Source organism: Mobula hypostoma, chromosome 8, assembly GCF_963921235.1.
Source record: "Mobula hypostoma chromosome 8, sMobHyp1.1, whole genome shotgun sequence".
NCBI classification, from domain to species: domain Eukaryota; kingdom Metazoa; phylum Chordata; class Chondrichthyes; order Myliobatiformes; family Myliobatidae; genus Mobula; species Mobula hypostoma.
The window spans coordinates 93813824-93840333 of NC_086104.1; the positions used below are offsets into that span (position 1 = coordinate 93813824).

Consider the following 26510-nt stretch of genomic DNA (forward strand, 5'->3'; position numbering starts at 1 on the left):
GATACGCAAGCCTGGGCAGAACGATATGGAAAGCAAGTTGTTGCCCATGTAGCAAGCTCCCCCTCTCCACACATCTGATGAACCCGAAGGAATCGTAGAGACCGCTGCAGTTGGGTACCAGCAGCGTCACAGGGTTGCCAGTCAGCGTTGAGCTCAATGTAGGACTGACTTAAGGACTCCAGCTCTGGATGTTTCTCTCAGGGTTTACTCCTGAAGCCTTTCCCATGAGTGGGTATAACCACAAGGCAGTGACGGTTTGAAATCAGAGTCTTCCTTCTAGATGAGCTGCCAACCACGGCTGATGAGCCCCATCGGCCCGAAGCGACTGGTTTTAAGGTGCCAGTAACCCGCCTTTGCCCCTTCTCCTGTCAGTAGAAACAGTTCTGCCGGGCTTAGTAACTAAGCCATGCTTGAAGGCCAGGAGCTGGACTTGATTGTCAGAGGCTATTTGAAGCACACGCCATGGGGAGCATTGGGAGTAGTGGGAGCGTATCTCCATTACCATCCTGGGCTATAAAAACCACTGTTGTAACTCATGGTTATTTGAGTTACTCTCACCTTCCTGTCAGCTTGAATCAGTCTGGCCATTCTCCTCTGACCTCTCTCATTAACAAGGCATTTTCACCAACAGAATAGCCACTCACTGGATGTTTTTTTGCCACACTATTCTCTAAACTCCAGAGGCTGTTGTGCGTGAAAATCCCAGGAGATCAGCAGTTTCTGTGATGCTCCCTTGTTTGGTACCAACAATCATTCTACGGTCAAAGTCACTGAGATCACATCTCTTCCCCATTCTGATGTTCGCTCTGAACAACAATTGAAACTCTTGACTGTGTCGGCATGCTTTTATGCGTTGAGTTGCTGCCACGGGATTGGCTGATTTGATATTTGTGTTGATGAGCAGGTGTAAAGGTGTACCTAATAAAGTGGCCACTGAGTGTTTGTACTATGCTTACAATAGCAGTGACTGCCACTGTGACACCTCAAAGCCATCCCACCATCTACAAGGTGCATATCAGGAATACCATTCATTCACAGGATAAATGAAACTACGAAGCCAAAGAAGCATAATACCGCACAGAACAAAGTCACCATCTTGCTCACGATATGTCCAGCATCCTAAATATTCATAGTCCATCATATGGTGACTACGGTGGGTGCCAGCTACAAAATGAACTGCATTTACTTCATAATTGCATTTACCAGCCAGTGTTGCCCTAACCCATGACTTCTACCACTTGGAGAAAGAAGGGCAGCAGCCATCATGGAAACACTGCCACCTACAGGTTCTCTTCATTATCACGGCACCTGAATCTTGTAGTTCTCTGCCCAAGATCCCTGTGGGAGTCTTCACCAGAAGGACTGCTGCAATTCAAGACGGTGCCTCATAGGCAGTAGGGGATGGCAGCAACTGATGGCTTTGCCAATTACTCCTGCATTTCAAAGTAATTTATTTTTATTCAAAAAATAAACTTTATTCATCATAAAAATATATACAAAGAAAGTCCTGTTGAAGGGTTCCGGCCTGAAACGTCGACTGTACTCTTCTCCAAGATGCTGCCTGGCCTGCTGAGTTCCTCCAGCATTTTGTGTGTGTGTTGCATTCGTAGTAGTTACATGCAATAGTGCAAACAATGTTTTAAATTAAAAAAAACACAAGTACCATCTTCTCACGATATACAAGGTGATTGGCTACAGTTTACCATCACTGCAGAAATTTTGTGTCCAGGACAAAGAAGCGAGCAGGCAGAATTGTTGCAGGCACTATCCACCCAGCAAACTGCCTTTTCTGAAAGCTCCCTTCCTGCTGAAAGTGCTATTAAAACAAAAACTTCACACCATCTTAAAAGGATTTTTCCCCAGTCAGTTTATCTGATCAATCAATCTAGTTAGTAGTTAGTCCCCCAAACCTCCCCCCCACCCCATTTAGTGGAGTTCAGGATTTGCAAATCCAGTCCATTGTCCTTTTCTTCTTTTTTTTAATGAATCTTTTTATTGATTGTTACGTACCCCGTAACTGGGTTGCCAAACCAGCAGAAATGGACCACTAGTTGGAGTCTGGATTACTAGGAACTAATAAAGTTTTATTTAAAAAATAAGTAACACAGTACTCTAATCATAAGGATATAAATGCAACAGGTTAGCAATGATAATACACACATGTACACAGAACTAGGATAATAGGAATCAAACCAAGCTCTATCGCAGCCTAGGGGTAAAATGATCAGTCTTAAGTGACGCAGAGTTCAGTTCAGCTTAGTACAGTTCGCAGTAATCGCTGTTGTGCCGTTGGAGGGGGGGGGAATGCAAATTTGATTCAGGCAGACCTTTGATGTCTTCGCAGTTGGTTTTCGGGCGGACCCTTTTATGTCTTCTATCCTGCTGTGGTCACCGACTGTGACCCCTCCGTTCCGAATACGACCGTTCTTCCGCGGTGAACCCGGCACCCAGGCAAGGGTGGACACACACACCAGGTTCCCACCGATCGTACCTTTACACCCTGTGAGTCTATGGTTGGTTCCCACGAATCGCACCTCCAAACTCCCACCAACTTGTGGGGGCACACCGCTCTTCCAGAGTCTCGTTATCTTGTGATCTCACGGTGTGTCCCGTGCCTTAGCGAACCTGTTCTTTTTATCCACCTGCTGGGGTATCGCCTGTCCATCAAACTTCAAACAGTTCAGGTTCAAAGCAACCAGTCTGTCAATATTCTGAATCGTGTTTCCTTTCTGTTAATCTCTCTCTCCTCTCTCATTAACATTTTGAACGTTTCTCCATTGTCTCCCTTATCTCTCTCATTAGCATCAATAGTCTGATAACTTGGTTTGGCGTCACATGATTTAAAAGGAACATAAATACAAACAAGAGGAGAATTATCTCAAATATATATATCAATAACCATACAAACAGAGATTAAAGTAGACATTATCAAAATCATACATAGTGTTAAGCTAGTGTATAATAAAAAAGAAAACAACAATTCTCCTCTTATCAGTTCGTAAAGAGGAAAGAAAAAAACTTTGAATTTTAAATGAGGAAAAAAAAAACCCTCTACACTATACTAAAAAAATTGGGGGACTGGGCAGTCTATTTTGAAGATATGACCAGAAAAGAAAAGGAAAGACTTTCTGATCAAATCTAAAACTTCAAAAAAAATTGGAAGAGTAATAAATCAAATCAAATCAAATGAAAATATTGAATAAAAGGTTGCCAGATTTGCTCAAATTTAAAGGATGTATCAAATGTCTGACTTCTTATTTTCTCTAAACTTAAACAGGACATAATGGAGGAAAGCCAATAAAAGACAGTAGGTGGATTAGAATCCTTCCACTTCAGTAAAATGGCTGTCCTAGCCAATAAAGTTTAAAAGGCTATCATACGTTGAGCAGAAACAGGAATATTTCCTGGTTTTAAAAACGCAAACACAAGGAATTCTGCAGATGCTGGAAATTCAAGCAACACACATCAAAGTTGCTGGTGAACGCAGCAGGCCAGGCAGCATCTCTAGGAAGAGGTACAGTTGACATTTTGGGCCAAGACCCTTTGTCAGGACTAACTGAAAGAAGAGCTAGTAAGAGATTTGAAATCTCTTACTGGCTCTTCTTTCAGTTAGTCCTGATGAAGGGTCTTGGCCCGAAACGTCAACTGTACCTCTTCCTAGAGATATTTCCTGGTTTCGATGGGGTAATCCCAAATATTGCCGTAAGTAAATTAGGTTGTAGGTCCAGATCCAAGGCTTTTGATAATGTTTTAAAAACATCTCTCCAAAAATTGTCTAGCTTTGTACAAGACCAAAACATATGAGTTAAAGTGGCCTCCTCACTATTACATCTGTCACAAATAGGATTGATGTTGGAAAAAATAGGTGCTAGTTTATCCTTTGACATATGGGCCCGATGCACTACCTTGAACTGTATCAAATAGATGAGTTATTAACCAAATAAAGAATTTTACTCCATTGATTATCTGAAAATGACTCTTGAACTTCCAATTCCCAGGCACGTTTAATTTTATCATTAGATATCATTTGTAAATTCAATATCCGTTTATAAATTATAGCTATCAACCCTTTTTGAAGTGGTTTAAGCTGGAAAAGAACATCTGTCATGTTAGGTGGATAAGCATAAGGGTAATTTGGCAGCAAACCATGTAAAAAAATTCCTAATTTGTAAATATCTAAAGAAATATACATTAGGTAAACCATATTTATCCACTAACTGAGAAAAAAACATTAAACAGTCCCGTAAAAATAAATCTGAAAAAGTTGTTATTCCCTTGGTTTTCCAAATTAAAAAGGTCTTATCCAAAATTGATGGTTTAAAAAAATAATTAAAATGGATATTACTAGAAAGAACAAAATTATTTAACTCAGAAAATCTACGAAACTGAAACCAAATTCTTAAAGTATGTTTAATAATAGGATTAAAGTCTTGTCTACTAATCTTAGAAAACGAAAAGGGAAGAGGAGCTCCCAGTAAAGAGGCCAAAGAGAACCCCTTCACCGAGTTTTCCTCCAAATCCAACCATGAAGGACATTCATGTATGTCTGAGTAATTAATCCAAAAAGTAATATATCGCATATTAATTGCCCAATAATACAGTCTAAAATTTGGCAAAGCCATACCACCATCCTTTTTAATTTCTGTAATAAAGGTTTACTCAATCTAGGATTTTTATTATTCCAAATATAAGATTATAGAATCTATTCTATCAAAAAACATTTTAGGAGCAAAGGTAGGAACTGCCTTAAATGTATACAGTATAAGAATTTTGGTAGAACTATCATTTTAATAACATTAATTCGACCTATTGATAACGTCATAGCCATTTAGAAAGCATTTGTTGGGTGTAGTCAATTAATGGAAGAAAATTATATTTATATAGGTCCTTAAAATTTTTTAGTAATTTTAATACCAAGATAAGTAATTTTTAGCAATACTAAAAGGTACTTGATGATATTGATCCGAGTAATTATTAATGGGAAATAACTCACTTTTATATAAATTTAATTTATATCGAGAAAAACTACTAAATTCAGAAAATATAGATAGCATAGAAGGAATAGATTTCCTAGGATCTGAAATATAAAGTAACAGGTCATCTGCATACAACGAAACCTTGTGTATTTTGTCTCCTCTCTTAATACCCTGAACAATATTGGAATCCCTAAGAGCAATAGCAAGGGGTTCTAAAGCCAAGTTAAATAATAAAGGGTTAAGAGAACATCCCTGCCGAGTACCTCTGTATAATCTAAAGTAAGGAGATGTTTGATTATTAGTTATAACCGCAGCCATAGGTGCGTGATAGATCAATTTGATCCAGGAAATAAATCCCGGACCAAAATTAAATCTCTCCAAAACCTCAAATAAGTAAAACCACTCCACCCTATCAAAAGCTTTCTCTGCATCAAGAGAAACAACACATTCAGATTTTTTAGATGGAGAAGATTGAATAATGTTTAATAATCTTCAAATATTAAAATGTGAATACCTATTTTTAATAAATCCAGTTTGATCACTGGAAATAACACTAGGTAGGATATTCTCAAGTCTATTCGCCAAAATCTTAGAAAGAATTTTGAAATCCACATTCAGTAAAGAGATTGGTCTATAGGAAGCGCATTCAGATAAATCTTTTTTAGGAATTAGTGAAATTGATGCTTCATAAAAAGTTTTTCAGAGATTCCCAGAGGATATAGAATCAGTAAAAATTTGACATAAATAAGGTGTAAGTATTTCAGTGAAAGTCTTATAAAATTCCACTGTATATCCAACCGGTCCTGGATCCTTGCCTGATTGGGAAGAGGATATAGCCCTTGCTATTTCCTCTTGTTTAATAGGTGCATCTAATGTGTTCATATCTTGGGTAGAAATTTTAGGTATATTCAATTTTTGCAAAAATCTATTCATAAAAGTAATATTGTCTGAAAATTCAGATTTATAAAGGTTAGAGTAGAAATCCATAAATATCTTATTAATTTCCTAAGGATCTACTGTTTCCGTTCTATCAGGTCTTCGAATTTTCACGATCTGTCTTCTAGCTTTTAATTGACCAGTTGCTTTTAATTGACCAGCCAATAATTTGCCTGACCTGTCCCCATGTATATAAAATTGGCTTTTAAATTTAAGAAGTTGCTACTCAATGGGAAAAGTCAAAAGCAAATCATGCTGTGTCTCCCCTTGGCAGCTTATGGAGTAAGGCGCGTTTGTCGCAGCTCCATCTTTTACAAGTTTCTTTCCACTGTTAGATTTGTTTAAAATTTGAAGACTTATTACTTTTGCTGAAGAATTTATGATTTAATTACGATGGGTGATACTTGATCTGGAATTGAATTAAGAGGTGGCAGAACTCTTCCCGAAGCTGAACAAAGAAATCAGAGGAAGTCTCTACTTTAGAAAGAATGCTCTTTTTAATAGAAACTATAAATGCTAAGATCGGTATGGTAGACACCAAAATCGATAAGCTGATGAACGCTAATGCAAAGCTTGAAAAAACTACTTGTGCTGTTCAGGAATCTTTGAAGAATTTGGAAGATCAATATCAGATGCTTAAACAGAGCACTCATAGAATTGAAAGACAACAGGAGTCAACGAGTCAAACAAGAACAAGAATTGAAATTATCTTCTATGGAAAAGAAAATTAATGAGGTTATTTCAGAGTTATCAAGAATTAAGAAGAAAACCATCGATCTGGAAAGCAGAAGTTGCGGGATGAATTTACGCATACTGGGTTTGCCTGAAAATACGGAAACCGGTGAGCCATTAAAGTTCTTTTCGAACATATTATATTCACTTTTTAGTGAGATTCTTGAAGCCTGTCTGCTACTGGACAGAGCTCACCGAATTCGACGTCACAAGCCTTCAGCTGAAAAGAAACCTCGTCCTATTATAGTATGTCTGCATTATTTTACAACCAAAGAAACTATTCTTCGAGATGCAAGGAAAAGGGATAAGCTAATTTATGATGGAGGAAAAATTCCTATAGTTGAAGATTTTGCCCCAGAGAATTATGCTGAAAGAATTAAGTATCGGGAAATCATGGCTGAACTTTATAAGATTAACTGCCGTCCCTCTCTGTGTTATCCGACTCGTCTGATAATTACTCCACCTAACTCTCACTCAAAACTGATTGACTACCCGGAAGACGGTTGGAAATTTATAAAGGAGTTTAAGTCCATTTCGTAAGCAATTTGAATAGTTAATCCTTAGCTGGGAGCTGTTTGTAGTGGCTTTGATGAAAGTCCGTTCCACGTTTTATGAGTGCCCAGATATTGACTTGGTTGATTTACTCAGATCCGTTATTGCTTGCTTTATTAGTTAATATAATTTTGGACTATTATAATTACTTACTTTTTCTTTGATTTGTAAGTCTTTTAACATTAGTTGTAGTTTATTTGTTGGTTGGATTTATCTTTTTTGAATATATGGTTACGTATTTTAAATGAATCTAAGATGGCCTTCGTTAGTTCGGTGTTAACTATCGTTAGACATAATATGAAAATATTTGGAATTTGTTATTTATGTACCTTTTGTTATGTCTTTCTGCTGGTGGCAACGTATTACATTGTAAGCAACAGCTGCTAACTGGAGACAGGGGTCAAGGGTCATTAGGACAGCATGCCGTCTGTCTATTGGACAGTTTCCGGGTTTTTGGGAGAGGAGGTTGGGTCTATTAGACTAGTTTTTTTTGACTGGGCAGTCCTGTGAGGTTTTTTCTGTCAATTATCTTGTTTTTCTTTCTGATTGAGTCATGTTTTGTCCTTTTTTCGGATTTAGATTGCACCTGTGCATTAGCTTACTTCATAAAAATTTTAAATTAAGTTTTAAATATGGATTTTAATAAAATGAATATAATATCTTGGAATTTGAATGGTATGAACCAACCTATTAAGCGCAGAAAGATCTTTAAGAAATTAAAAACACTTCATGCAGGTATTATTTTTGCGCAGGAGACTCATATCCGTAGGCAGGATGAAAATCGTTTTTTTAAATTTTGGAAGGGACCCTTATTTCATTCTTTATCAGTAAATAAAATAAGAGGGGTATCTATTTTTATTGATTCTAAAATCCCTTTTGTACATTTCAACATGGTTACTGATTTAATTGGAAGATATTTAATTGTTACTGGTCTGTTATGTGGTCAAAGGTGGCTTTGGTGTGTGTTTATGCACCTAATATAGATAGCCCTGAATTTTTTAAGAAGCTATTTTCTGTGTTGCCGAAAATGGTAAATTCAAAACAGATCTTAAAGTGGTAAATTCGAACACAGTCTTAAAATGGTAAATTCGAAAGTCCAAGTGATTTACACAGTCAATTAAGAGAGACTTCTCTGGAAATGGATTTCTTCGGAGACGTGACGTTACTGCTGATTCTGTCCCAAAGGATTAACGACGAAGGAAATAAAATGGCTTAAAGGAATTGACCTTTTTCTGGCGAGTGAACACTGCACAAACTTCCCTGATCTTGCAGGAGTGATCTCAGATGCAGGTCACTATTTCTGAAAGATTCTATAAGGTTGATCCTGTATTAAACCACCGAACGACACCAACTTTACTCGATCCTTCGGGTTCCCGTATTTTAGTAAGGTCTTCACTCTCCATACTAGACCTACAATAGAACGTAAAACTCTACTTTAAAACAAAACTGCATCATGAGACGAATACGCTGCATAATTGAGTAACTGATGAACTAACGAAAACTAACTGCGTCACAACAGGGGTTTCCCATTATATACCTGTTGAGAACATGTCATCACATGACCTCACACTGGCGGGGAAAATTATATCACCCCACCATCACAAGACCATTACATCAGGCTCACAAGATACTCAATTACATCATGGTCATAAGACAGTCACAAGATACCCGCGACGTATGTAACACCTTCGATTGATAGATCATCCACCAATCTGTCTCTTCCTAATAAAGCTGTGACTTGTATTAATTCTTTTTTATTAGAATACGGTCTGGTCGCCATTTGGAGATTTATGTACCCTAAAGATAAGGATTTTTCTTTTTTTTCACATGTATATCATAAATACTCAAGAATTGATTATTTTTTGTTGGACATGCGTTTGGTGCCCTCTGTTGCACCTCTGTGCGTGTGATGTCATTGCGTTGTCGGATCATGCACCTATGAAATTAACTTTGAAGTTTCTGATAATATACTGAAAGGTACCTCAGTGGAGATTTAATGTTACTTTGCTACAAGATTCAACCTTGTAAGTTTTATGAAAGAGCAAATTTCTCTATTTTTTGAATTAAATACGACTGAGGGAATGTCCAATTTAGTTATTTGGGACAGGATGAAATCTTTTCTTAGGGGACAGATAATTTCATACTCAATTGGTTTAAGAAGCAAAACCAAGGTGGAATCTTTAGTGATTACTAATAGGATTAAAGAAATAGATAAAGTTTATTCAGTAATGCCTAGTGAAGATCTCTATAAGGAAACACAGTCCATTGTCAATCAGCCTGAACCCTTGTCCCACAGCCTCGGTGAACTGTCTCACAGTTTTTGGGCTACAGTACTGGGAATGGTCTTCTTCAGGGTGTGATTAGGCTGATCAGTCTGTGACCTTGTTCCAATCTCTGTCCATGATGTTCTGCAGAGGCGTTCAATTGGATTCCCAATCACCATTAGAATCCCCTTCTATGTCAGCAGGTTAAGCTCTCATTTGGCAGCTACTTGATTGTGAAGAGTCACTGTTCTCTTCCTCCTCCTTCATCTTCAAGTTGGAACATAAGAACATAACATAAGAAAGAGGAGCAGGAGTAGGCCATCTGGCCCGTCGAGCCTGCTACGCCATTCAATAAGATCATGGCTGGTCTGGCCATGGACTCATCTCCACCCACCTGCCTTTTCCCCATAACCCTTAATCCCCCCGCTATGCAAAAATTTATCCAGCCTTGTCTTAAATATATTTACTGAGGTAGCATCCACTGCTTCATTGGGCAGAGGATTCTACAGATTCACCACTCTCTGAGAAAAGAGGTTCCTTCTCATTTCCATTCTAAATCTACTCCCTAGAGGCTATGTCCCCTAGTAGTAGTCACCTACCAGTGGAAACAACTTCCCTGCCTCTGCCCTTTCATAATTTTATATGTTTCTATAAGATTCTCTCTCATTCTTCTGAATTCCAGCGAGTACAGTCCCATGCGACTCGATCTCTCCTCATAGTCTAACCCACTCATCTCTGGAATCAACCTGGTGAATCTTCTCTGCACTGCCTCCAAAGACAGTTTATCCTTCCTCAAGTAAGGAGACCAGAACATTTGCAGTACTCCAGGTGTGGCCTCACTAGTACCCTGTACAGTTGCAGCATAACCTCCCTGCTCTTAAATTCAATCCATCTAGCAATGAAGGCCAACATTCCATTTGCCTTCTTGATAGCGTGCTGCCCCTGCAAAACAACCTTTTGTGATTCATGCACAAGCACTCCCAAGACCCTCTGCACAGCAGCATGTTGCAATTTTTTGCCATTTAAATAATAATCCGCTCTTTCATTTTTTCCTCCAAAGTGAATGAACTCGCATTTATCAATGTTGTACTGCATCTGCCAGACCCTTGCCCACTCACTTAACCTATCTATATCTCTCTGCAGAGTCTCTATATCTTCTGTACAATTTGTTTTTCCACTCAATTTAGTATCATCAGCAAACTTAGATAAACTACACTCTTCCAGACCGTTAATGTATATCGTGAACCATTGCAGGCCCAGCAACGACCCCTGCAGCACACCACTCACCACTGATTGCCAACCAAAGTAATGCCCATGTATCTCAACTCTCTGCTTTCTATTAGTTAACCAATCCTCTATCCATGCTAATACATCACTCCCAACTCTATGCATCCTTGTCATCTGGATAAATCTTTTATGCAGCACTTTATTGAATGCCTTCTGGAAATCCAAGTAAATAACATCCATCTGTTCCCCTCTATATCATCAAAGAATTCCAGTAAGTTTGTCAAACAGGACCTGCCTGTGCTGAATCCATGCTGTGCCTGTCTGATGGATCCATTTCTTGCCAGATGCCTCACTATTTCTTCTTTAATGAGAGCTTCAAGCATTTTCCAAACTACAGTTGTTAAACTAACTGGCCTGTAGTTACCTGCCTTTTGCCTACATCCTTTTCTGAACAGTGACGTGACGTTCACCATCTTCCAATCTGCCGCGACCTGCCCAGAGTCCAGAGAATTTTGGTAAATTGTTACCAAAGCCTCTTCTATAATTTCTGCCATTTCTTTCAGCACCCTGGTATGTATTCCATCAGGACCAGGGGACTTGTCTATCTTCAGGAGTGAACAAAGTTCACTCATGAATCTGCTTTGTAGGTCAGCCTACATGATTACCATCACTGGAGACTGGTGGCATTGATCACTAACTCTCCCCTGCCAGGACAGTCACTCAGGACTTGCTGTGCACCGTCACAAGTTCTGAATCAAGTCTATTATCACTGACAAAAGTTGTGAAATTTGTTGTTTTCTAGCAGCTGTACAATGCAATACAAAATTAAGTATGTACATAAAAATAAGTAGTGCAAAAAGAGAGCCGAAGGTGAGGTAGTGTTCACGGGTTCTTGGTCTGTTCAGAACTGTGAAGGCAGAGGGGAAGAAGCTGTTAAGTGTCTGTCTTCAGGCTCCTGTGCCTCCTCCCTGGAGTTGAAGTGACCTGCAAGATAACCATTACTGATAAAGTACAGATTCCAGCATCTGCAATCTCTTGTATCTGCAGATTACTGTGAACCTTTGGCGCGAATGTGGAGTGACAGGAAAACTTCCAGCTGCAGAGTACATTGTTCTCAGTCTGTGTGAAATTTCAAAATCTGATATATCTTTCCTTTTGTTTGTTTAGAAGAAGAGAACATAAATATCCTGATTAATAATGCCGGTGTCATGAGATGTCCTCACTGGCAAACAGAAGATGGATTTGAAATGCAGTTTGGTGTAAATCACCTTGGTAAGTCTGCACTGTTTTCCTTTTCGGCTTTGTATTGATGAACGTGTTTGGAGATTCCTTGTGAGCATGGAATCTGCATCTGTAAGATAGAGTCAAATAGACATTTGTACCCTCATGTTTAAGTTTTCCATTAGCTTTAGGATAAAATTGCTCATTTTTGAATTATTTTTTTCTTCCATTTCTTCTTTGGGTGCATCTGCAGTGATCCCTGGCCAAGAGATCGGCTCTGCGGCTGCTCTGTGAAACGCCATCAGAAAATTAAGTTGCTTTTTAATATTTCCCCTATCCTGGCTAAAGCCCAACAAATGCTGGAATCACACTATGTGGGAAACTGTTGGCAGTTTCCTATGGCTGGCAAGCATTCCATTTCTTTAATTGTGGAACTAAGAGGTTATACACCTGAAAAGGTTTGTCGATTGGTCAAAATATACAAAAGTGCTTGGTCTTGAACTAACGCTGTTTTCTGACTATGTTGAAATTAATTGTGAACTCAGTACAGTGGTCTGGATTCTGTGATCATTAATGAAATGAGGGCCTCATCACTGACTTCCATAAGACCATAAGACATGGCTGATCCTTTTTTAATCTCCTCCTCAGCCCCATTTCCAGGCCTTCTCCCTGTAACCATGTCCAATCAAGAACCTATCAATCTCTGCATTAAATACACCCAATGACCTGGCCTCCACAGCTGCATGTGGCAACAAATTCCACAAGTTCCCCACCCTCTGGCTAATGAAATTTCTCCACATCTCTGGCCACAACTTTGCCACAAAGCCATCAATTCCAGAATCCAAATTATTGACAGACAATGTGAAAAGCAGCAGTCCCAATACCAGACATCCCACCCTGCAAAAACTCATTTCAGGGAGGTATCACCACCATTTCAAGGAGATTAGCACCCCCTCCCCACAACACCATATCCCCCCTACCCCACCTGTCGACCTCCAAGGGTGTATGTAATACTTTGTTTAGTGATTTTGTCTAATCTGTAAACCAAGTTGGGTATATGCAGCAAATGTGACTTTAAAATATGTGCTTATATTATCATGTTTATTCTATTACAACTTTAAGCAAGTCTACAGGGAGTTTAGCCTCATCACTTAGGACATCAATAGCGTAGCTCCTTAGCAGCTAGCCAGCTAGTTTAAATAACGTTAGCTATGCTGTAATGACACCTGTTAAACTCACCTCAACATGCCTTTTACATTTTAACCCACCATGGACAATAGAAAAGTCACTGTTGCAAACAGTGCAGCGAGCAACACTGTTATTATTTTTCAGGTCGACTGTAACGCCTGCCCACAGAGAAAACTGATAGGACTACTTAGCAGGGGTCCCCAACATTTTTTGCACCGCAGACCGGTTTAATATTGACAATATTTTTGCGGACTGGCCAACCGGTGGGGGGGGGGGGGGGCTGTTAATCACGACCGGAATATAGGTGATAAGTCAATAGCATCATAACATTTTAAGTAACGTTTGGATATTAAATACACAGCGCATATTTTCCCTGTATGAACATATAAAATCATTGCAACACACCAATATCGCTGAATCAGTGGGAGCCCTGGGCTTGTTTCCCTGCAGCAAGACAGTCCTATCGAGGGGTGATGGGAGACAGCGATACTCGAAGGGGGTTCCTTGTGTCCAGTCCATTCCGCAGTTTAGTTTTCGTTGCATTCATTGCAGAGATACGTCGGAAATGGAAGCAACGTTTTCAGTGCTTTCATCGCTATCTCAGGATATTTAGCCTTGACTTTGATCCAGAATGCCGGCAGAGATGTTATGCCAAACAAACTTTTCAGCCCGCCGTCATTTACAAGCTTGAGGAGTTGATCTTTTTCCCGCGCTGACATGGATGACGCGTGTGTAATGATCTTGCGTGCGTTCAGGTTTAACAGTGCGTGACAGGGAATGAGGAAAGGTGCAAATGACTCGTATTGTTTCATATCGCCAAATCATATTGTTTCCTCATGGCGTGGTGGTTGGGGTCCACTCTTAGCACGAAGAGAGACCAATCAGGATGCTATCTATTTCCGGGATATTGTATATAATTTCCGGGCATCAGGGAGCCACTATCGATATGCGGGAGACTCCCGGATCTTCCGGGAGAGGTGGGATGTCTACAATACTGACCCTGAGGAACACCACTGGTCATGGTAGCCAACCAGAAAAGGCCCCTTTTATTCCCATTTGCTGCCTCCTGCCTGTCAGCCATTCTGCTCTCCATGCCATTATCTTTTCTGCAATGCCATAAGATTTCATCTTGTTAAGCAGCCTTATGTGTGTCACCTTATCAAATGCCTTCTTAAAATTTAAGTAAATGACAGCCACTGCCTCTCCTTTGTCTACCCTGCTTGTTACTTCCTGGAAGAATTCTAACAAATGACCTGACTTGGTCCAACCAAACAGAGTTCACTGCCAAGAAGGCCCACCAGCGCCTTTACTTCCTAAGAAAACTAAAGAAATTTGGCCTGTCCCCTAAAACTCTCACTAATTTTTATAGATGCACTGTAGAAAGCATTCTTCTAGGGTGCATCACAACCTGGTATGGAAGTTGTCCTGTCCAAGACCGAAAGAAGCTGCAGAAGATCGTGAACACGGTGCAGCACATCACACAGACCAATCTTCCGTCCGTGGACTCACTTTACACCGCACGCTGTCGGAGCAGTGCTGCCAGGATAATCAAGGACACAACCCACCCAGCCAACAGACTTTTTGTCCCTCTTCCCTCTGGGAGAAGGCTCAGGAGCTTGAAGACTCGTACGGCCAGATTTGGGAACAGCTTCTTTCCAACTGTGATAAGACTGCTGAACAGATCCTGACCCAGATCTGGGCCGTACCCTCCAAATATCCGGACCTGCATCTCGATTTTTTTGCACTACCTTACTTCCCATTTTTCTATTTTCTATTTATGATTTATAATTTAAATTTTTAATATTTACTAATTTGAACTATCTTTAATATTTTTAATATTTAATATTTGTAATCCAGGGAGCGTGAAGCGCAGAATCAGATATCGCTGTGATGATTGTACGTTCTAGTACCAATTGTTTGGCGACAATAAAGTATAACAGATTTGTCAGGCAGGATGTCCCTTTACGAAAACCAAGCTGACTTTGACTTATTTTATCATTAGTCTCCAAGTACCCCGAAACATTTGCTCTCATGTTTCATCTTCTTATAGCTTTTTTAGTTGCCTGGTGTTGGATCTTGAAAACCTCCCACTCACTCTTGCTACCTTATAATCCCTTTGCTTGGCTTTTATGCAGTCCTTAACTTCCCTTGACAGCCATGGCTGCCTGCCCCTGCCATTTGAGAACTACTTCTTCTGTGGGACATATCAAACCTGCACCTTGTGAACTATTCCCAGAGCTATCTCTGCTCTGCCATCACCCTTGCCAGTATCCTCCTCCAATCCACCTGGGCAAGCTCCTCTCTTGTGCCTTTGTAATACTCTTTATTCCATTAAGATACTGATACATGTGACAAACAGCTGTCTACAAAGGTATGGTCCAAGACTATGCTGTGGCAAATGTCATCCACTCTTTAAGAAGGAAGGAAAGAAGTAAAAAAAAAAAGGAAATTGTGAGCCAGTTAGCCCAACCTCAGTGGTTGGGAAAGTGTGTTGGAGTCCGTTATTAAGGATGAGGTTTTGGGGTACTTGGAGACTAATGATAAATTAAGTCTAAGTCAGCATGGTTTCTGTAAAGGGAAATCTTGCCTGATAAATCTGCTGGAGTTCTTCAAGGGAGTAGCAAGCAGGAAGGACAAAGGAGAAGCAGAGGATGTCATTTATTTGGGTTTTCAGAAAGCATTTGATAAGGTGTCACACATGAGGCTGCTTAACAAGATAAAATCCTATGAATACTGGCATGGATAGAGGAATGGCTGACAGGCAGGTGGTACTGAGTGGGAATAAAGGGGATCTTCTCTGGCTGGCGGCCAGTGACTAGTGGTGTTCCTCAGGAGTCAGTATTGGGACTGCTACTTTTCACATTGTTTGTTAATGGTTTGAATAATGGAATTGATGGCTTTGTGGCAAAGTTTGCAGATGATACAAAGATAGGTGGGGGGTAGATAGTGCTAAGGAAGCAATGCAATTGCAGCAGGACTTAAGTCATATTAAAAGAATTGTCAAAAAAGTGGCAGATGGAACACAGTGTTGGCAAATGTATGATGATGGAATGGCGGAGCAGACTTGATGGGCTGGATGGCCCAATTCTGCTCCTATGTCTCAAACAAGAGAAAATCTGCAGATGCTGGAAATCCAAGCAACGTACACAAAATGCTGGAGGATCTCAGGTTTTTGGCCCGAAACGTTGACTGCACTTTTTTCCATAGATGCTGCCTGGCCCATTGAGTTCCTCCAGCATTTTGTGTGTGCTGCTCTCACGTCTTATAGTCTTATGGCCTGGAACCAAGCTGTCCTTGTGAAACTGAAGTAGGTGCCAGTTGAAGATGACACTCTATATCACTTTTAAGATGCATGGGTGAATCGATTGGGTTATCCATCAGAATCAGATTTGTTATAATTGTAATTATTATTATCATTGATATATGACATGACATTTGTTTTGTGGCAGCTGTACAGTACAAAGACATGAAATTCTACAAATTACAAAAATAAGTAAATAACACAAATAAGCATTTGTGAGGTAGTGTTCACGGGCCATTCTGAAATCTGTTGGTAGAGGAGAAGCTGTTATGAAAACGTTGAGTGTGGGTGCTTCAGGTCCCTGTACCTCCCATGTCAGAATGGAACTGCTCAGCTAGTGCTGTAGATGGTTTTGGAACATCCCAACTCTTCAGCTGTGATGTTGCTTGGTCCCATGTTCGTACTGTCAGCTGCTCCGTGATATCAGCTGGAGAGATCCAGATCGGCTGAAGACTGACGTCAGTGGTGGGGGACTGGGTATCTCAGGAGGAAACAAAGTTGGCCCAACCTCTCAGCATTTCCAGCTGAATGTGAAAGGAATGTTGCAGCCTTGACTCCAGCATTCATATGCTCGGCTTTGCCATTCTTGATATTTGGGATGTTCTTAGCATCTTCTCTTCCCTTTAACTTGCTAATTGCACCCTCCCCCCCATGATTCATAACAAAGTGTGCCAAGCTTTCATACTATCTGACTGATCAGGGATCACTTAGTTCTGTTCATTCCATAGTATTTTGGTCATTTAGTGGGTTTTCACTATGTTGGTGCCTCATTAGGTCTGCCTGGTGCTGTTTCTGGCATCATTTCTGCTGCTTATTGAACCAGGTTTGATTCCCTTGGATTGACAATAGAGTGAGGAGCATGCTGGTCCATAAGGCTACACATTGGGGTATCACACTCTCCTGTCAAGGGAAGCTTAACAGGTTTGGTCTGTATTCTTTGGAGTGTAGAAGGGGGTGACCTTTATGAGACATACAAGGTGCTAAGCAAGCCTAACAGGTTAGATGTTGTGATGTTTTCACTAGTGGGAGCATCATGAATCAGGGGACATAGCTTCATGCAAAGGGGCCAGTCACTTAAAGCCTTCCTGCAGTGAGCAGTGAATCTATGTAGTTCTCTACCTCAGAGAATCGTGGAGGATAATCCATTCAAAGTAGTTAAAGTAGAGTAAATAAATGTTTGAAAAATAGGGGGATTGAGGGCTATGGGAACTAGCACAGAGAATGAATTGAGGCCTAGTGATCATACTGAATGGCAGGTCAGGCTTGAGGGACCAAATGGTCTTGTGTGCTGTCCTTGTGCATTAACACTGCTGCTTACCACATGCAGTTTTGATCTGTCAGATCTCTTCCAAGTTTACCTCATTTCGAACTATTCCCATGCCTTGTAACTTGACCTAATGTCCTCAAATATCTCCACATAAAATGCATGGTGATCAGTTCCACCAGTCCTGTCATCCATAGATTGATGAGGATGAGCTCAAGTCTGTTTTTCCTTCATGATGGTTCACTTGTGACATGTCAAGACTCAGTTTGGCAGCTATGCCCTTTGGGACTTGGCCAGCTCAATTTGAGTTTGGTTTGCTCTTTGCTTGCAGTTACGTTTTAGTTTTAGCTTTTGACTGATTTTCTGAGGAAGAGCCCTCCTTTGTTCTTTAAAGAACCCTGAAGGTAGTAAACTGGCCTAGCATTCTTAACTTCACCTGAAGCCTAGGTGTAATTTGAATTGATTGGCATGCCTTCTGTAAATATTCCTTACCTTCCTTCTTCCAGGCACCTATTCATGAGATTGAATGTGTTGTTCTGCTGCCATTGTTTTTGTTTGAGCTTCAGCATGTATAAACCAGATGAACATCACGTGGAAGCAGCTGAACCCAGTCCTCCCATTACCTTAACAACCTGTAACAAGGTGCTTTACAAAATGGTCATGATTACAAATGCAGTAGGTGTGCTTATCAATCTTTTCCAGTCCAGCTATCCTACTTCACAATTTGGACTAGTCGTTCAATTCTAGCTTGGATTAAATATTATAAATCAAGGACTGAACTTGGAACTTTCTGGTTCATATAACTTATGATATACCATATGGTGTGTTTAATTGCAAAATCATCAGGGAGTTTCCTTAGCACCAGCCTCTGTCCCAATATCTCATTTGCAAGCTGTGTGGAGTTCTGATGCACTCTTGCTAGCTGTGAGATGGTTGTCAACTTTCTTCGGCTGTCCATCGATTTTCGATGTTGACTGAGGCCTGGGCAAGGTTGTATGGAAGACCGGCAGTTGCCCATACTGCAAGTCTCCCCTCTCTCTCCTGTGGAGTGGTTGTCAACTCGCACACATGTGAATCCTAAAACTGAACTGGAAAAATTGCAAAGAATATTTTGTTTCTCAAAGTCATGCCCCTAGACCTGTTCTGAGGTTTTTGGTGTAATGTTTTCTAATTCATTAAGTTCTTGCACTTTGCTTCTTCTCTTAGTGCAAAAGGAGCATCTTTAACTTCAAGATGTCCCCTTACCCTAGCCAATTGAGTTTTTTTAGTTGTTCATATTTTTCCCAAAACAATTAGCTGTGAGGGTGCTGAGAAGGAACCAGCAGTTAATACGTGCTATTAGCACCAAAATCAAATGAACCATTATGGTTTTGATCATTTAAAGATCAGAATTCTTTATATAGTAAGATAACAGTGTACACAAACTGCAAAATATCCCAGATATCAGCGTTATGGGAAAGAGATTTTTTTTCATAAAAGTCAAAGAAATGTCTCAGGAGCCAATATATCAGCTCATCTTTCAAGAGGATGAACTCTGGCAAAGTATCGGACTCTGACGGTGTACCTGGTGGGGCATGGAAAACCTGTGCCAACCAAATGGCGTGAGTGTTCAAGGACACCTGCAATTGGAGATTCTCACCTGCTTCAAAAGGGTGACAAGTCATACCAGTGCCCAAAAGGAGCGGGGTGAGCTGCCTCAACGACAGTGGCACTCATATCTACCATGATGAAATGCTTTGAGAGGTTGGCCATAGCTAGAATCAACTCCTGCCTAAGCAAGTTCCTGGACCCACTGCAATTTGCCTAACACCACAGAATCAGTTCAGAATCAGAATCAGAATCAGGTTTATTATCACCAGCATGTGATGTGAAACTTGTCAACTTAGCAGAGCAATACAATGCAATACATAATATAGAAGAAGGAAAAAAACAAAATAAAATAATAATAATAAAGAAAGAACTAAATCAATTACAGTATACGTAGATTGAGTAGATTAAAAATTGTGCAAAAGACAGAAATACCAAATATTTAAAAAGTGAGGTAGTGTCCAAGGGTTCAATGTTCATTTAGGAATCAGATGGCAGAGGGGAAGTAGCTGTTCCTGAATTGCTGAGTGTGTGCCTTCGCTGGAGGTCCTTAATAATGGACGCTGCCTTTCTGAGACACCGCTCCCTGAAGATGTCCTTGGTACTTTGTAGGCTCGTACCCAAGATGGAGCTGACTAAATTTACAATCCTCTGCAGCTTCTTTCAGTCCTATGCTGTAGCACCCTGCCCCCCCCCCACCATACCAGGCAGTGATGCAGCCTGTCAGAATGCTCTCCACGGTACATCTATAAAAGTTTTTGAGTTTGTATGTTGACATACCAAATCTCATCAAACTCCTAATAAAGTATAGCCGTTGTCTTGCCTTCTTTATTACTGCATCGATATGTTGGGATCAGGTTAGATCCTCAGCGATCTTGACACCCAGGAACTTGAAGCTGCTCACTCTCCACACTTCTGATCCCTCTGTGAGGATTGGTATGTGTTCCTTCGTCTCACCCTTCCTGAAGTCCACAATCAGCTCTTTCGTTTTACTGATGTTGAGTGCCAGGTTGTTGCTGTGACACCACTCCACTAGTTAGCATATCTCACTCCTGTACACCCTCTCGTCACCACCTGAGATTCTACCAACAACGACTGTATTGTCGGCAAATTGATAGATGGGATTTGAACTATGCCTAGCCACACAGTCATGAGTATAGAGAGAGTAGAGCAGTGGGCTAAGCACACACCCCTGAGGTGCACCAGTGTTGATTGTCAACGAGGAGGAGATGTTATCACCAATCCACACAGATTGTGGTCTTCCGGTTAGGAAGTTGAGGATCCAATTGCAGAGGGAGGTACAGAGGCCTAGGTTCTGCAACTTCTCAATCAGGATTGTAGGAATGATGGAATTAAATGCTGATCTATAGTCGATGAACAGCATCCTGACATAGCTGTTTGTGTTGTCTAGGTGGTCTAAAGCTGTGTGGAGAGCTATCGAGTTTGCATCTGCCATTGACCTATTGTGACGATAGGCAAATTGCAATGGGTCCAGGTCCTTGCTGAGACAGGAGTTCAGTCTAGTTATGACCAACCTCTCAAAGCATTTCATCACTGTCGATGTGAGTGCTACCAGATGATAGTCATTAAGGCAGCTCACACTACTCTTCATTAGGCACTGGTATAATTATTGCCTTTTTGAAACAAGTGTGAAATTCTGCCCCTTAGCAGTGAGAGGTTGAAAATGTTGAGTACTCCTGCCAGTTGGTTGGCACAGGTTTTCAGAGCCTTACCAGGTACTCCATCGGGACCTTCTGCCTTGCGAGGGTTCACTCTCCTGACAGCCTAACATCGGCCTCTGAGACAGAGATCACAGGGTCACTGGGTGCAGCAGGGATCTCCACAGCTGTCGTCGTATTCTCCCTTTCAAAGCAGGCATAGAAGGCCTTGAGTTCATCTGGTAGTGAAGTATCGCTGCCATTCATGTTATTGGGTTTCGCTTTATAGGAAGTAATGTCTTGCAAACCCTGCCTCATTCAAAATTACCTCTTCGCCCTTGAAATAGCCCTCCGCAAATCATACCTGGCTTTCTGGTACAGGCCTGTGTTGCCAGACTTGAATGCTACAGATCTAGCCTTCAGCAGACGACGTACCTCTTGGTTCATCAACGGCTTTTGGTTTGGGAATGTAGGGTAAGTCTTTGTAGGCACACACTCATCCACACAGGTTTTTCATGAAGTCGATAACAACAGCACCATACTCATCCAGGTTCGAAGATGAATCCATGAATACAGTCCAGCCCACTGATTCAAAGCAGTCCTGTAGGTGCTCCTGTGCTTCCCTTGTCCATACCTTCTTGGTCCTCACTATTGGTGCTGCAGTCTTCAGTCTCTGCCTGTACTCAGGGAGTAGAAGTACAGCCAGGTGATCTGACTTCCCAAAGTGAGGCAGCAGCCGATACAATCTCACTGGCTCTCCATTCAGCTTTGAATCACCTGGACAAAGCAATGCCTACATCAGGCTGCTGTTATGATTATAGCTCACGATCATACCCTCAGTTCCAGTCAACAAGCTCCAAAGCCTAGGCCTCTGTACCTCCCTCTGCAACTGGGTCTTTGACTTTCTCATCTGGAGAACATAGTCAGTGCAGATTGGAAATAACATCTCCTCCTCGCTGACAGTCAACCCTGGTGCATCTCAAATATGCATGCTTAGCCCACTGCTGTACCCTCCCTACACCTGGGGTTCCCAACCTTTTTTATGTCATGGGCCAGTACCATTAATCAAGGAGTCCTTAGATCATAGGTTGGAATCTCCTGCTCTATACCCACAACTGTGTGGCTAGGCACAGCTCAGAAGCCATCTATAAATCTGCCAGTGCCACAAATATTGTTGGCAGAATTTCAGATGGTGACAAGGAGGGAGATAATCAGCAGGTTAATGTATTAGTGAACCACCCCAGGGGTCACATGAGTGGCAACAGTCCTATTGGTTTTAAGGAATGGAATTGACATTCCGTAACACATTGACTGTAAATGTAACAATGAAAAGGTATTGCCTGGTTTATTCTTGTAATTTATACTGTGAATAAAGTTTATTTTTATAAAAAGATTCTACTTTTCCCTGTGTATCACATTGTGACCCAGGATTTGTTCTCCGTAACACACAACACACCAGAAAGAAAACCAGCGGAAGTTCAGCCTGTGGCTGATCACGCCCCGCCCCCTTATTTACATACCACAATGCTTTGCGCAAATGGAAACGGATATAATTCCTTTTGTAGTTCGCATTAAGGCTTTGTAAATCAACTTTCTGCTGTTTGGAGAAGTTTTGTTAAATCGCTGTTTCTGTTCCAGTGTGATTTTGGTTACAATTGTAGTTGGTCGTATTTACTTTAGAAGGGTAGGGGATGTGTGAGGAGGGAATGGAGAGGACTCAGTGTTAGTATACTCTGGTTTCTCTTCAGATCGTATAAATCTTTCGCCTTTTACTAAAGATTTCCGTGGAGAGGAACACTCAGAGTCTCAAACAATTTTTTGTTGCCCTGCTTTGGTAGGGCTGGTCTGACGTGAAAAATAGATTCTGTCTGTTGTCCTGTTTTCTTCGTTGAGTGTTTCAGGGAGAGGCTGGTCTTTTCCTTCAACCCTGCCTGAGCTGTTGCTTTTCTCCAACTCCAGCTGCTGGGCATTCTCCATGAATCCCTTCCATCCTCCTCCACACCTTCTCTGCAAACTCACAGTGAGCAAAGAGCTGGGTCACTGACTCTGCCTGGCTGCAGTCCTCCCGTGGGTAGTGGGGTGTGGAGACGACGTTCCGGGCATACAGGAGGGATCTGACTGGAAGGGCCTCTCTCACCGCCAGCCAGGTGAGGTCTTGGTGCCTGTTGGTGAGTTCTGGTGATGAGGTAATTTGCCAGATGAACTGGATGGTCTGCTCAGGGAACCACACCACTGTGTCCATCACATCCTTCTCCTGCAGGCCATGACGTGCTGACCACTGCCTGATGGCCCTGTGGTCGAAGGCGTTAACCTGGAAGAACTTTTCTATGAGGACATGTATGGCGGCAACGACCAGCTGACGGGGGTGTTGTGCAGGAGTGAGGCCAGACCCATCCTTTGCAGTCAGGGTGACAGGTAGAACCAGGGCACGTGCCCACGTATCTAGGATCCACGCACAGCCTGATGCAGCCACACACGAAGCTGGCCATCAGGGTGAGGTTCTTGCCCCCATTGTCCAGGGACTTGTGCATGACAAGGAGTGAGATAGATCAGCAGGTTGAATGGTGTTGCAGGAACAAACCAACAACAGTAAGATTGGGAAGTTGATTGTGGACTTCAGGAAGAGGAAGTAGAGGGAACACACCAGTCCTCATCAATGGATCAGCAGTGGAGAGAGTGAGCAGTTTCAAATTCCTGGATGTCAACATCTCTGAAGAGCTGTCCTGGGCTCAATATTTTAATGTAATTACGAAGAAGGTACAACAACAGCTATTTTTCATTTGGAGTCTGAGGAGGTTTGGTAGGTCATCAAAGACTAGCAAATTTCTACAGATGTACTGTGGAGAGTATTATAACTGTTTGCATCTTGTGTAGAACACCCTGAAGGTTAACTTGTAGGTTGAGTCGGTAGTGAGAAAGGCAAATGCAATGTTAGCATTCATTTCAAGGGGGCTTGAATACAAGTGCGGGGATATGAGGCTGAGGCTTTGTAAGGCATTGATGAGGCCTCACCTTGAGTATTGTGAACAGTTTCGGGCTCCTCATCTAAGAAAAGATGTGCTGGCATTGGAGAGGGTCCAGAGACAGTTCACAAGGTTGATTCCAGGAATGAAAGGGTTATCATAGGAGGAATGTTTGATGGCTCTGGGTCTATACTCGCTGGAATTTAGAAGGATGAGGGGGGATCGCATTGAAATCTTTTGAATGTTGAAAGGCCTAGACAAAGTAGATGTGAAAGGCATGTTTCCCATGGTGGGGGAGTCTAGGACATGAGGGCATAGCCTCAGGATAGAAGGGCGTCCATTTAAAACAGAGATGCAGAGAAATTTCTTTAGCCAGAGGGTGGTGAATTTGTGGAATTTGTTACCACAGGCTGTGGAGGCCAGGTCGTTGGATGTATTTAGGCAGAGATTGATAGGTTCTTGACTGGATGCAGCATCAAAGGTTACGGGGAGAAGGCCGGGAAATAGGGTTGAGGAGGGGAAGAAAGGATAGGCCATGATTGAATGGTGGAGCAGACTCGATGGGCCAAATGGCCCAATTCTGCTCCAATGTCTATGGTCCTGTCACTGTCTGGTATGGAGGAGCCACTGCACAGGATCGGAAAAAGCTGGAAAAACTCAGCCAGCTCCACCGTGAGCACTAACCTCCCCAGAATCCAGGACATCTTCAAAAGCCAATGCCTCAAAAAGAACCTCCATCACTCAGGACAGGCCCTCTCCATCAAGGAGGAGGTACGAGAGTCTGACAGCACACACTCAACGTTTCAGGAACAGATTCTTTCCTTCCACCATCAGATTTCTGAATGAACAATGAACCCGTGAGCACCATCTCACTTTTTTTTTGCTCTCTCTTTGCAGTACTTACTTATGTAATTCAATTTTTAAATATATCATCTTATTTTCATTTATAGGTTTTGTTTTTTATTAATATGTATTGGAAAGTACTGCTGCTGCAAAGTAACAAATTTCACAACATATGCCAGTGATATGAAACCTGATTCTGATTCTGATTCTGAAATGTGTAGTGAAGTCTGTAAGTAGACTAATTATCTTCATTTATTAAATCATTGTTCATAACATTTAATCATGATGGATTTCCTTTATTACACAGGTCATTTTCTCTTGACAAACCTACTGCTTGACAAGTTGAAGAAATCTGGAAAGAGTCGCATTATAAATGTGTCTTCACTGGCTCATGTTGCAGGGGAAATTGATTTCGAAGATCTCAACTGGGAGAAGAGAAAGTATAACACAAAGGCAGCATACTGTCAAAGTAAACTTGCAAATGTTCTGTTTACAAATGAGTTGGCTAAGCGCCTTGATGGTAAGTTGGGTCTAACTGCTATTTGTTAACCCCTGAAATATGTGAGGTCCCACCATGTAATACAAATATAATGGCTTATCCAATTCAGTTCTTTCTAAGCAACAGATCTTACCGAAGCAAGCGTTATTATAGATAGATGAATTGGCAGTATAAATACATTTTTCCATACTCCATGAATACTACTTCTTTGGCTGTCCATCGATTTCGATGTTGACTGTATCCACGCCTTGCACAGTAATAAGACAGACGGTGTTGTGCCCCCACCATACAGTCTCTCTGGGCTTCCAAATCTGAGGCTGAGTGGTACACAGGAGTGTAACAGACTTAGCAGATAAGGAAGCTGCCCCGCAGTGACAACTAACTAGTCCAGTGATGCCGTCCGTTGACCAGCACTCTGGTTCCCCCGCATGTCACCAAGCTGGCTGTACCATTGACCCTTTTGGGTTCATCTGCCACAGACACCATCAGACGCCCTGCTGCTGGCGTCCTTGTTGGGTGCAGCCTTTGCCTGGAGAGGCATGACCTACGAAGTGGCAAAGGCATGCTTACCTCCTTGACTTAGCTAGCCATGATCCTACTACTAGATCAAGTCTAGTAGTATACCGATGGAACATCACCTTCACAGCTGGGTTAGACCTGCCAGAGAACGAATCTCCGTCGTACTTTGCTGATGTTCAGCCAGTGTCACTCCTACGCCAGGGTGAAGGGCCAAGGTAGGATTTTGCAGGAGTCCATGAATACGTAAAAGTAGTAAATGTGCAAATGTCTGTGTCTATGAGAGAAAGAGCTAAGTTCAAACTGAGAGCACTGGTCAGTAAATTGTCAAGTTTTCACCTGTTGGCAGAGAGATTTTAAATATGTATTGAGAATGTGACCATCACTACTGTTCTATAAGAGGTTAAATTAGATCATTCTTTACCTATCGGGGAAGGCTGCTGTATCTCCTTCCTGTTGGTGGTAATGTGAAGGGGTGAAAACCCTTAACGCTGGATGCCACCCTCTTGAGGTGCCACTCCTTGAGGATGTTCTCGATGGCAGGGAGGATTGTGTCTGTGATGGAGCTGCCTCTGTCGCCTCTGGCAATCCTGTGCATTGAAGCCTTCACACCGGGTGTGCTACAACCAGTCAAATGCCCTCCACCGTACATCTGTAGAAATTTGCAAAACTCCTCAGACTGCGAACAAAGTCGCGCCATTGGCATGCCTTTTCCATGATTGGATCAATGTGTTGGGCCCCGGAACTTGAAGTTGCTCGCGCTTTCCACTGCTGACCCCTCAG

General features: G+C 41.7%; 1 protein-coding gene and 1 non-coding gene across 4 annotated transcripts in view; both read left to right on the forward strand.

Annotated features, from left to right (window-relative positions):
* The window catches only part of LOC134350743 (retinol dehydrogenase 13-like), a 76988-nt gene that overhangs the window by 40677 nt on the left and 9801 nt on the right, over window positions 1-26510 (forward strand). For all 3 annotated transcript variants that reach the window (XM_063056365.1, XM_063056366.1, XM_063056367.1), the window contains 2 exons: window positions 11855-11959; window positions 25020-25232. In XM_063056365.1, coding sequence (XP_062912435.1) covers window positions 11855-11959; window positions 25020-25232 — 318 coding nt within the window. The remainder of the gene's footprint in view (window positions 1-11854; window positions 11960-25019; window positions 25233-26510) is intronic.
* On the forward strand, window positions 22635-22748 carry LOC134351246 (U5 spliceosomal RNA). Its single transcript, XR_010019092.1, has one exon. It is a non-coding gene; the product is annotated as a U5 spliceosomal RNA (small nuclear RNA).